Below are 13,391 nucleotides of genomic sequence, written 5' to 3'. Positions count from 1 at the left end.
CTATTAAAAACATACCAATTTAGAAATATGCCATTTTAGTTTATAACCTTTACTTTTTTTTACAAAATTGTTGAACTAATGGGTCCTATAAAGTCACAAGCGAGCTCAACATTTGAAACATTGTAACAGGTTAATGAAACATTAGGTAACATTTCGCAGGAGCTCAAAAGAAGATCTTTTAGTCAAAGAGTTCTAATATTTCCTTGAGAATCTTACAAAATTATATTACACGTATAAACTTCATAGATCGGGTTAGCACGGGGCGGATTCGGGGTTTTTTGCTAGCCCCATCCCCAATCTGCATAGTGAAATGTAATATATGTCATTTATAAATTTTCTAAGGGAATTACACGTATAAACTTCATAGGTCGGGTTAGCACGGGGCAGATTCGGGGTTTTTTTCTAGCCCCATCCCCAATCTGCATAGTGAAATGTAAAACCCGTCCCCGGGTTTTTGGTTTGGGTTGGATTGGGTTCCCCCAAAAACCTGACCTGGTGCCCACCCCACTCTATACAAGAGCGAGACAAAACATAAACTTAAAAAGTCCTAGAACCATAAAAACAGCTCCAAAATTTCTTTTCTAGTCAGTCTCTTTGTAGACTAGCTCCCACCCACGGGTTCAAGCATAATTAGAAAGAACTGAGAAAAAGTAATGGAGAGTGAAACTGAGAAACGGGAAATAAAATAAGGAAAAAGTGAAAAACAGTGAAAAGTTGTAAGAGGCCAAAAATTAAGAAAATTTGAAAACTTTTCAGGGAAGTTCTATGAAACATAAAAAATAAATTAGAAACTTATAAAAACCAAAAAAAATAGTAAAAACACATTGTTAAACACTTGGATCATGATCTTTAAATTAAAACCAATTTAAACACAAATTGCCATAAACTGATTTACATGGTTACATAAACGAATCTCATGGACTGGTCCACAACTATCATTCTCATGTTCTTTAAATATTTTGTAAGTTACACTTGAGAGAATGTTACCTACTTCAGAGAAAACAGCAAAGCAGAATGAATTAATGGGTATAGAACTTACAAGGTGATCTGATGAATGCGGCATAATATATCTCAAGACTGCACATTGTGACGGCAATGGGACGCTTTTCACTGAGTTAACCCCATGCCATCGAGCAGGCATAATTGACAACCAGTTTCCCGTCAAACCCAAAATTCTGCAGTTCAGGCACAGTGACAGCAACATGTTAACGGAAAGTACGAAACCAATCAAGAATTTGGGTTGTTTTTTATTTTTGAATTGAATCCATGTTCCTAAGTTGTAGCAGAGCATTTTCTTTTTCTTTGTCAATTTAACTGAAACCATTTGCAACTAAATCATCTTTTTAAGGCCATAAACAATTCATAATCCCATGAAAAGAATATATTTGTACATACATGTCATGCGGGCAGTAATTCAGGAATGGACTCAAAGGAGTTTGTATTCTTCTATTAGACTCTCTGTCTCTCTCTCTGTCTCTCTCTCCCAGTGCTTTCAAACCTAACAACTCAACTTTCTCTCCTTGTTTTCTCTCATTCCAAGCTGAGAAGCCCTACAACTTAGCCAAACAGAAGATCAATGCGTCAGAAAAGGTTGTTCAGGAATGCAATTTTCAAGGTACCTCCTTTTTTTTATATGTGAGAGTCGCCGTCTTCTTTGGGCTATTCCTTGCACTTGTTGGACAAATGATACATGCATGTTTTCTTTTACCAAATACTAGTATTAACTCTTTGCAACATTCCTTGCACTTACCAAATTCTGCTTGGAGTTTTCACAAAGCAGCATGTCTACCTTAACTACTGTCTGTCTTACTTGCAACTAAACCTCCATAAAATCAGATTTCTTACTAATTACTAAAGTTGGATCAGCTCCTATGAAAATGATTAGCCAAATTTAAAAGACCTCCTCCCAAATAATAAGCATAAAATCTTTCCAAGCCTAAATATATATGGGACTATTCTCCTATAGAAACTGTAGTTCTTAGATAACTAGCTAGACATGTTGTGCACAAGTACAACCACTGAATAAGAGGATTCTCTTACCCACCAACAGGTAAAAATCCATCAGTTTGTATTATTTTTTAAAATATTTCAGCCATCCTTGACACAAATACGGCTGAAAAATATGATCAACCTCTTCTGATTCCAAACATAAAATTTTTAGATAACTACTAACTCAAAGGGATAAATTTTTTATATAACCACTAACTCAAAGGGATTGCTAACTAGACTCAGGCATATTAAAATAGTTTTTTATCACCTGTGAAGTAAGCATATGTCAGGTTAAAGTGTTCTGAAAAAGAACATCGTGCATCAGAACGATGATCATTAGTACTTTGCAGTATTGCCAACAATGTAATCTGCTTGGAGAGTGATTATAAAATCTCTGCAGCAACTGTTTAACATCTTTCAAGAAACCTAGACACCTAATACAGTGAGGAATTATGTGCCCATTATGTACATGTTAGAGTTCTTCAGGAGTGGAAGTTCGTCCAACCTCATTCAACTCACATAGCAAAGCAAGGTAAACAACAAGAGGCCCTAGTAGTAATTTTCTGCTAACATATCGAGGTGTGGCATTAAGTTATATTATGGGTGTGATATAGTACATCATAATGTGGAGAATCTACCTGAGAAATATTTAAGACAAGTTCTAAGAGTAAAAATGTCCTAAATTACGAAGTTCCTCTAAATTGCAAAGCATGCTGAAATTAGTTGTTGTAACTAGACAAGTCTTGCTGTTTTAGTCAAAAACTTCAATCAAAAAGTTTTTTAGGTAATAATTTCCTATTTTAAGTTTGGGTCCTTGTTTCTAAATTAATGTAGCCTAAATTTAGCAAGTTAAGGTAGAGACTATTTCCTATTTTGAGTTTCTTTTCCATCAAATAGAACTAGATTTAGTAAGTCTAAATTAAAGTTTATTTCCTGGAGTGGACAATATAGTAGATTCATAATTTGTTAGTTTGTATACCTATAAAAGGCAGAAATCACTTTTTTTCCTGATCATAATCATGAGTTAGACTGTTGAACTATTCTGTGTATTCCTGCATATTCCTGATTATTCTCAATCTGAATTCTTCTTAATCTTATTCAAATATCAGATTTATCTGGATGGTAATTGATCTTCTACTCGAAGAAGTAATGCAGCCCAAGTCCCAAGTTCATAGTCAATGGGCATCAAATATCTCTTGGAATTTTGAGTATCATTAATTCTATAAAAATGAGTCATTTTCCTTTCCTAAGATCAAAGTGGCACTTAGACAACCAAACATTTTTGACACAATTACCCCAAGACTTCCTTATAAGTGTCTTGGGAGGTTATGGCCTCTTGGGCCTCGTCATCATCACAGGAAGTTCTTTCATTATTTTCCTTCTATAAGGACATTAGATTTTCATAGGACTAAATACAGATCATGCAATTGTTTGATTACATTCAGGTTCCAGCAGCAGGAAATCATTCCAACAATATCTTCATCCCAACATTTTATGTGGAATTCATACCAACAATGCTTGGTCCTGCCAACAAACAGAATACATACAATGATGATAACTAGGGTATATATTTTTTTGGCACCACCCAGTTTATCTCTCCACTGAAAAATTTAATTAATAATGCAAAAGAAGAATTAAATAAAACCAATGAGATGACTTAGAAGCATAGACGCAGGACATTAGAATGAGGTATATGCAAACATCTATTTGGTTCCCATTTTATCATTTCATTCTTACCAAGTTGAGAGTAACTCTTGTTGTATGATCTGATGAATCACGATTAAATCTAAACCTCATAGAGCAAAAGCAGAACAAAAATGGTTGTCACTAGTTTGGCACATCGAAGATTATTTTTTCTTACATACAATTGTAACTCTTTAAGTCATTACAGACAGCTTGAAGAGGAAGAATCAGAAAACAAGCCTTTCTTCCCAATATTTGGGGCTCAAACTGTGATGCTCCGGTTCAACCAGACCGAGTCCCATAGTCCTGATGAAACCAGCTAAGCGTCACCATTTCAATGGTCATGCTCATTTTACTTTAGACAAATATATGCACGTATATATATATATATATATATATATATATATATATATATCTGTTTGTGAATTTAGTGATCTAAAGGTATGTAGTCCTTTGATAATGTAGTCTATTAATTACTTAATGGAAGGGTATTTCATCAATTAATTGTAACGCTGAGATCTTTTTATAATAGAGAGAATGTGGGTGTCAAGTTTGATCCGTTAAACATGCACCCAAACTTCCAAACTTCTCATCCTTCTTTCTGTATCTTCTCTTCTTTTTTCATTCCTTTTAATTGTTTCGGCAATATATACTCCCTTTATGGTCATTTAATTGAAGATTTCAGTAAGATTGGTTGAAGTTGCTATAAGTGGAGATAGATTTCTTTTGTGATTCCAGCTAGCCTCAAAGACAAGTGGGTGTGCTAATTTATCTCATTAACACAAGACCTGTCATCTTCTTTCTAGTCCATCTTACAAATCTGCATCCATCATGCAACTTGCATTTGATAATAGGAAATTTTTTTCCAAATTCTGAAGAGACCTAAAACCCTGCTTAAAGTTTCCACACTGCATCCTTGCAAGCATGATCTTGTTGCATGCCAACAGAGAGCTCACAGAAAAGGGAGGGGGAACTCCCCCCGCCCCAGCTCTCTTTGATTGCAGAAAGAGCTTGTGAACTCTCTCTGGTCAAAGAAAGAGCTCAAGAGTTCTCCGTACTTGCAGAAAGAGTGAAGGGAGCAACCTTAGCAATTCAAAGAGAACTCAGAAGCTCTTTCTGGGTTGCAGAAAGTGTAGAGAAAGGGTCGGAACTCTCCTCCATTCACTCAAGGTGAAGCACCTGTTTCCAAAAGGAGGGGTCATCCAACACCGTCTTTCCAGTCAATCCCTTCCCTCCCTCATTTTAAGTGGAGCAGGTCAAGGCAGGTTCCCTGAATAAAGGAGGTCAATTTCCACATGTCAACACTTTCATTCTCTATCTATCTCTCTCTCTCTCTCTCTCTCTCTCTCTCTCTCTCTCTCTCTCTCTCTAAAGTTCTCCCATCATTTAAAGAGTCCACCATAGACACAACAGAAAGAGGTGAGAAAGTCCTAACACTACTCAGACACTGATGCAACAGTTCTCCATCCATCACTTCAGTTAATCCTACGAATGGTGCAAACACAATCCAACATCATAAAGCTCTCAGTAGCTTAAACAAACAACACACATAAAAGTTAGAGTTATTGAATTTGCAAAAATTTCACACAAAAAATTAAACCACTTTACTTTATTGTTATCACTTCACTTCTAGAACAAGTAAATGCATAATGCTTAAGGCCCTAACAACTTACATTGTAAAGATCAATCACCAGTTCATCCGGATTTGGTGAGAAGGCACTGTTGACATACACAAACTGCATTTGGAAACTCATTAATATTTCTATACTTAGCATTTACAGCATTATACTAGACTAACTTAAAGAATAAATACCAATGTGTCTCTATGAAGTTGTCGGCGAAGGAAGTCAATGACCTTTGCAAATTTGTCCCTTCCAGCTATCTACAGAACATTTATAAGGCCATAAAAATGGCAGGTCATTTTTTTTCCAAATGAAGGAAATCGTATAAAAGAAAACACAAACAATGGAAGACAACACATTCAACCAGCTGCAAAGAAAGTAAATACACTATTACGATAAGTACAAAAAACATGGAGTAAAAGGGGTTGGGATTCAGCCCATTCCATAGCTAAATAATTGGCTAATAGTCTAATACAACATGCAAGAACTGATGCATTGAAACTAGACAGTGAAAAAACTTAAAGGAAGCTCCCCCATTTAAAATTCAGTCCAAAAAGTAAAACGCCATTTTGAAGTTAGTCCATAAAGTAAAAACCACCATCATTGCTTCACCAGCACCTCACAGAGAGAAGAATCCATCACACCACACCATCCTTCAAAACCTTAGCTGATCCACCTTAATGTTTAAACGTGTTAAGGAATAGTCCCAATTGGATTAGTGAGTACAAAGATCTTGAGTTTATTAGTTGGGAAAAAGGTTTCCTAAGTTGGCTTGTCATTTTGGGATGGGCCTTGGACCCAACTTCACATGGTATCAGAGCAAGTACTCATACGTGGGCATACACCTAACCTATCTACTTGTAGAGCCACAAAAGAGAGCCTACACCTAAACTATCTGCTTGTAGAGTCACAAAAGAGGGTCTACACCTAAGTTATCCACTTGTAGAGCCACAATAGAGGGCCTACACCTAAAATTATCCACTTGTAGAGCCACAAAAAAAAGGCCTACACCTAAACTATCCACTTGTAGAACCACAAAAAAAATAGCCTACACCTAAACTATCCACTTGTAAAACCACAAAAAAGGGCCTATAAGTGAGGGGGAGTGTTAAGGAATAGTCCCACATGGATTAGTGAGTACAAAGATCTTGAGTTTATTAGTTGGAAAAAAGGTTTCTTAAGTTGGCTAGTCATTTTGGGATGGGGCCTGGGACCCAATTTTTTTTTTTATGAAATGTGAACTTTATTAAGAGCAACAAAAGGAGCTAACTCTTGATAACAAGAGATTGCAAGGTGGCTCCTTGCTTGGCTAGAGCATCAGCCACAGAATTTGCTGATCTCGGAATGAGAGACCAGAAACACTCCAAAAGATTTACAATATCCAAAACTTCAAAAAAAGCATCCCAGTGATGCCACGGAGGAGTAGAGGCATGCTGGCACCAACCGATCACCACCTTAGAGTCTCCCTCGATCAGGACAGGTCCGGAGCAATGATCACGAAAAACACGAAGCCCATTGAGGAGGCTTTGGAGTTCAGCCATTGTGGAGTCTACAATACCAAGGGGCCCGGAGAAAGAGACGATCTGGTTCCCAAGAGAGTCCCAGATCACGCCACCAAACCCAACTAAACCAGGGTTACCAAGAGAAGAGCCGTCGAAATTCAGTTTAAGGACTCCAGCAGGAGGCGGGGTCCATTCGCATATGACAGGAGGCTTCGAGGAGAGGTGGAGCTGGGCTAAGCTTCTCCAATTATCCCTGATGGATGTTCCAGAGAATGGGGAGAAAGCCTGGGACCCAACTTCACAAAACGAATTATTCACTATGTTCAAATTAAGTTGTTACATGCAGTCAGATTCTAGGGTTTATGGTTGAAAAGTTTAAGGTTAAAGAGAAGAAGAAGAAAGAAGAAGTGGTAGGGAGAAAAAGAGAAGAAGAAGAGAGGGAAGAGAAGAGCTCATGTAGAAAGGAGCTGTTTAGGCCAAAGGAGAGGAGCTCGAGTTATTGAGTTCATCCTCTCTAGGGTTCTTATTAATAGAATTGGGTAGAATTCTTAATACATGATAAAGTAAAAACTACCACAAAAACCCTTTAGTAACTACAAAGTATGCCAATCAACCCCTTAATTACAAGATATGCTATTGGTACTTCTTTAACACTAACCTCATGTTAGTGCAAAAACATTAAAAATTCCAAGTTTTAGACAAGTTGAAGATAGTGGACCAGCTGCTATGGTCTTTATGAATATGTCTACTAGTTGATTCCTGGAGGGAATACATTACATAGATATAACACCAGCTTGTAGTTTTTCTCAAACAAAATGGCAATCAATTTCGAAGTGCTTTGTTCTTTCATGGAAAACTAGATTGGTTGCGATGTGAATAGCCGCTTGGTTGTCACGATGTAGTTGCATAGGCTTGGGTATTGGAAAACTGAGTTATGTCAACAGAGACTTGAGCTACAATAGCTCATTAATTGCCCTGTATTCTGCTTCAACACTAAACCTATCCACCACACTTTATTTTTTGTTTCTCCAAGTGACTAGGTTTCCTCCTATTGTAGTGCAATAACCTGAAATACACTTGGTAAACCAACCCAATCTGCATCTACAAAACCTTCAATATTGGTTTGCCCATGGCATTATTAGGCCTTGACCTGATTTTTTTTTTAAATTTCTAAGGATTTTTTCCAATACTAGCTAATAAGATTGTCGAAGTTGATACCTAAATAACACTAAATGAGTAAGAAATGTCTGGTCTTCTAACTGTTAAATATATAAGTTTTACAACCACTTGTTGGAATCTGCCAATATCAATATTATTTGTAGAATTAGTATATAATATTATATTTGGTTCCATAGGAGTATCTCCACATTTACACCCACACATTCTAGTTTCATGTAGAAGATCAAGTACATACTTCCTTAAAGATAGGATTATGCCATAGCTAGATTGAAGGACTTCTATACCAAAAAAATAGTTCAATAGACTAAGGTCTGTTGTTTGAAACACATTATTCAAGTCCTTCTTGATTTGTTGAATACTTCATTGACCTATTATAATCAGAGTACATGAACCTCTATTTATAATAGAGGAAGGTAGTAGAGTCCAATTACAATAAAACTACCTTTGTCCCAATTACACCCAAACTCTAACACTTAAAGATAAATCCTAGCATAATTAAATAACCCAAAATAAATAGAAGATTAACATGACTAAAACACCTTTAAATTAAAACTCTTTTGTGGGTCCATATCTTATGGGTTTGGGCCCATCTTCCAACATTTTTAGGTATGTGGACCTTCCTTGGTTGTATGGGCTTGAGTCCATCTTCTGTGGATCCATATCTTATGGGCTTGGGTCCATCTTCCAACACTCTTAGATATGTGGGTCTTCCTTGGTCGTGTGGGCTTGGACCCATTTTCCAACACTCCCCCTCAAGTTGGGGGTGAGAGAACATCATGAACTCCCAGCTTATTGCAAATGATGTATAGAATTTTTTTGTATAAAATGGCAGTCCTCTATATCTTCCAGCACTCCCCCTCACGCTGGTGCTTTCATTTATAAGGCCCAGTTGTTAAAAGATAAGTGAGAGTAAAATCACTTCATGACGTATGACATTGCTCCATAATCCAGTCAAATAACTCATGTTAGATGTTCGGCTCACTCCTATCTTCTGTAGGTAGTGTCACTCCTATTAATATAGGTAGTGGGTCTATACGCTGTTCAGAAGGGTAATAAAAAAAACTCCTCCATCACCATGTCCCTCCACAGGACAACGACTCTCAAGTGGTAGGACTAATAAATGTCAATCCATGGGGGTATAACATAGAGTTAGTAATAAACTCTTCCATCACGGTGAAATAACATAGATGTCCTTACGGGTAGTGGATGTAGTAATAAACTCCTTCGTCACAGTGATGTAACATATAGTGTGGCCACTTCTTCTTCAATAATAATGTCTCATCCAAAGAGACATAATAGTTGCAGTTGAAATAGGCTTGGGTCCATATAACACGAACCAAAATAATAAACCTTGTAAAAGGACCTATGAAATAATCCGATATAAAAATTTCTTCTTAGATGCACAAGTTTCATTTGTGCTCCCCCTTTCTTGAATATTTTGGTCACATAAAACTTATCCACAACATATGGAATAAAATATCTCTTTCTTCTACTTCTTCCCCTCAAGCTGGGAGGTAATGGTAGTGATCCTAACTTAAACCAAATATCATAGATGTAGCAACGAGCCCAAATAACAGAAATGTATAAATAAGCCCTCAAACTAGGGAGAAGTATGATATTTTCTTGATATAGCAACTCAAAAAGTGACGCAAAACAATGGGCTTAAATTTGGATTATCCAATGCAACAGAATACTAACATGACCTGTGATTCTTCCAATGCGAATATATCTTTAAATATAGATCGGATTGACATGAAATTTTCTCCTTCTGAAACTAGACTTAAATACCTTTCATCCAAGTATAACTTCTCTTCATAAAATATAATTATCAGAAGATAAATAATCTGATAGATTTCGGTCTCTATCATCTGGCCGAACTAAGTAATGTTTCTCCTTTTGCCAGCATGACCATTGACTCTTCCAAGATCAATATCTCCTTATAAAAAACACAAATAGAGAATTGGTCGAATAGGTAAGAAAATAGAATTCTAGATCGTTCTTTTGATATATAATTCTCCATATTAAGTCTCGTTCTTGATAGCATAAAATACCTCGGAAGTTGAAGCTTTCTGCCGCTGCTCGAACCTCTTTTGCAATCTGACCTTCGCTTCTTCAAATATCGATTTCTCTTTGTAGATAACTCCGATTGGAAAAAATCATTTTTCCTTAGAAAGTAGACTTGAATATCTTTTCATCAATATATAATTTGCAATATGAAAAGCTCAGTATAGACGTGAAAACGCCAAAGAAAACTAACGGGTGTAGGGACTGAAAAGAAAAAAAATACGAACCTAGACTTAGGGTTTAGGGTTTAGAGAAAAGGATTTCATTATCTCAGTGGGTTGACCAAGTCAACTCACATAACCTGCTCTGATGCCACATCGAATTTATGGAAAAGGGAAATACTTCATTGACCTATTATAATCAGAGTACATGAACCTCTATTTATAATAGAGGAAGGTAATAGAGTCCAATTACAATAAAACTACCTTTGTCCCAATTACACCCAAACTCTAACACTTAAAGATAAGTCCTAACATATTTAAATAACCCAAAATAAATAGAAGACTAACATGACTAAAACACCTTTAAACTGTAACTCTTCAGTGGGTCCATATCTTATGGGGTTGGGCCCATCTGCCAACATTCTTAGGTATGTGGGCTTGAACCCATCTTATCTTATGGGCTTGGGCCCATCTTCCAACACTCTTAGATATGTGGGCTTGGTCGTGTGGGCTTGGGCCCATCTTCCAACAAGAAAATTTTCCATTGCTTTGGACGCACAATTAAGAAACTCAAAGCTGTTATTTGAAGGAACAAAAAAACACACAAAGGATGGGAATGAATAGACCTTAACTGATTCAAAGTTTTGCTGGAATTTTTTTCAGCAACTTCACCCTCCAAAGGCTTAACTTGGACTTCCTCTAACAAGCTTACCTTGACTTAGAGCAGCTTGTTTTGAAACCCTAGAACCCTTGCTTTGTTACCATGTTAGATTCAAGGGTTTCATGCTAGAGAAGTTTAGGGTTGAAGAGGAGAAGAGGTAAGAAGAAGTGGAAGAGAGAAAAAGAGAAGAAGAGAGGAAAGAGAAGAGCTCGAGTGGAAAGAAGTTGTTTAGGCCAAAGGAGAGAAACCTGATTTATGAGCTCATCCTCTCTAGGGTTCTTATTTATAGAATTGGGTAGAAACCCTAATGCATGATAAAGGTAAAAATACCGAACAAACCATTAATAATTACAAGGTATTACACATGCATTGAACACTAACAGAAAAGAATCATAGATCACAGAACATGTAGATTTTCTCAAAAGGCAATAATTTATTTAAAAAGAGGAGATCATATAGAAGTGCTCTATACATGTTAAATGATGGATTGGACAGGCTAAAAAACTCCTTTAGTAAAAATCATGGGAATCCAGGGAAGAATAAAAGTCTGACAAATGGAGACCTATCTTGAAACAAATTCATTATTTATACGATATACTTGTAAAAGATTGAGATAGCTCATACCTACATAACTAAACATTTTTTTAACCTGAAATGGGATTTAAGTGATGGTAGCTGACTAAAGAGACAACCTCAGTAGGTCATGCCTGAGATCACTCACCCCACCAGATTCTACTTCCAAGACATCCAAGGTGTCGACCTGGCGCTCACAGAGGAGAAAGATGAGGGAAAGAAGAGAGGGAAGTGGGATGCAAGGTGTTAAGTTTAGCAGGAGAGTGAAATAGAAAGAGAAGAAGAAGACTAAATGATGGGAGAAAGACCCACGTGGGTCGTGAGTGTGAGGACTTTGTGACTCCTTTTATATTTATATTACAATCATAATAAAATACCATTACAACAGTCCTTGAGTTACAATAGGAAAGGAAATAAATTTGGAAAGTAAACTAATGCATACTAATGCAACCTATGTCCTTACCACATACTTCCCTACGCAGGGCATTTAAAGGGAGACTATTAACCTACCACTACTTCATCAACCCATAGATGCATTTCAACATTAATTAACTCATGTCATTCTTTTTCAACATGAACTCAGTAGAAACTAATAAAAAAATCCAGACAACATTTTTATGGCACTGAAATTTCCACAACAAAAATTACATCAGCTTATAGAAAATGTCATGAATTTAGCTACTGGGTAACTTCTCCATTGCTCACAAGTCTAGCAAAAGAGGATCTTCCCTCCAATAACTATTGTGGGATACACCCTTTCTCTGTAAGCTGTCTAGGGGCTTACTCTATTTAGTTCTTTGTTTTTTATTTTGACAGCCTATCCAATGATCAATTTGAAACTTTCAGGATCTAAGCCATTTATGCGAAAAAAAGAATTGCAGTTAACAAGAGTGAACTTGCTGTCCACTTGTCACTCAAGCTTAATCCAATAATGCATAGTTCGCTGATCAAGATTTTTATTTTTTTTCGGGGGGGAGTTGCAACATTGTGACTTAACGCCATATTTGATGTACCCAACTTGCTTCATTAGGCCAATTATAAAAAAAGATTTAATTCTAGTCAGATTTTGGGATCCCTTCAAAATAAAAGTTGTCCAATGAGAATATGGAATAGCAAAAGGTCATGTTTGAAGAGCTTAGTTAAAAGTGAGAACCCTGTCTAGAAAGAGGTTTAATTACCAATGCAACATTGTGAATGTTGTGATCCCTTCAAAATAAAAGTTGTGTCCAATGTTGTGAATATGGCCGACTACTAAAAACTTTGGTCATAAGTCCAATGTTGAGAATATGGCATAGCAAAGGTCATGTTTGAAGAGTTCAGTTAAAAAAGAACCCTTTTTGGAAAGAGGTTCCATAAGATAGCACAGGACAAGAGGAAGTGGGGCTATTTTAGGGAAGCACCCACCCTGCTTCCAAATCACTTTTCACCATTTGAAAAACAACCAAATAAAAGAGAACCAGTAATTCAATTGTTTCCCTCCAACTAAGATTCTCTTAACAAAAATTTGGAATACACATTACGACGGCGATCATCTAGAGAAAATAACAAAACAGAATTGTACGGCTAACCTTGAATTTCGCTTGTTTAAGAATAGGAGCATCACCTGTAGCTCGAAGGTGGACGACGACTGTGTCAATTCAACAAATTGATAAATACACAAGCATAAAAGCAGTTGAATAACTTAATCCCAACAGCCACTTGCAATGAAATTACAAAATGAAAGAGAGATGAAGAACATTTAGGACGATGGGATTGAATATTGAACCTTTGCGTGCAGACGTCAGGGACTCGGCTGCCATGACTTCGGAGAAGGATCTAACTTGTGGGTCAAAATACTCGGAAGCTTGAATTACGTTTAATTGTATGCCTGAACCAGGAAAGACGAACCAAATCGTTCATAATTCTAACCCGAAGTAAAAGATCATGAATCGTAAAAGACCATGAATCTTTGGGCAGA

At 36.7% G+C, this 13,391-nt stretch overlaps 1 protein-coding gene across 4 annotated transcripts; it reads right to left on the bottom strand.

Moving 5' to 3' along the window:
- Positions 1–207: 207 nt before the first annotated feature.
- Positions 208–13,391, bottom strand: LOC137957096 (ubiquitin-like protein ATG12). Of its 4 annotated transcripts, none has more exons than XR_011113313.1 (6): positions 13,200–13,391; positions 13,003–13,061; positions 5,486–5,554; positions 5,346–5,408; positions 1,040–1,175; positions 208–298 (listed from the first exon to the last, which is right to left on the bottom strand). XR_011113313.1 is itself a non-coding variant. In XM_068804806.1 (5 exons), the coding sequence occupies exons 1-5, from the start codon at positions 13,231–13,233 to the stop codon at positions 1,116–1,118; spliced, it is 285 nt and encodes a 94-aa protein (XP_068660907.1). In that variant the 5' UTR covers positions 13,234–13,391; the 3' UTR covers positions 847–1,115. The 4 variants fall into 4 exon arrangements, 2 of the variants coding, with proteins under 2 accessions (XP_068660907.1, XP_068660908.1); XR_011113312.1 differs by lacking the exon at positions 208–298 and adding an exon at positions 352–419; XM_068804806.1 differs by lacking the exon at positions 208–298 and having other exon boundaries at positions 847–1,175.

This window comes from Aristolochia californica, unplaced genomic scaffold (assembly GCF_029961685.1).
Source record: "Aristolochia californica isolate CCGP_79_NKW_82.1479 unplaced genomic scaffold, dmAriCali1.0.hap1 SCAF_2, whole genome shotgun sequence".
Taxonomy (NCBI): Eukaryota; Viridiplantae; Streptophyta; class Magnoliopsida; order Piperales; family Aristolochiaceae; genus Aristolochia; species Aristolochia californica.
This window is presented reverse-complemented; position numbering and strand designations above follow the sequence as displayed.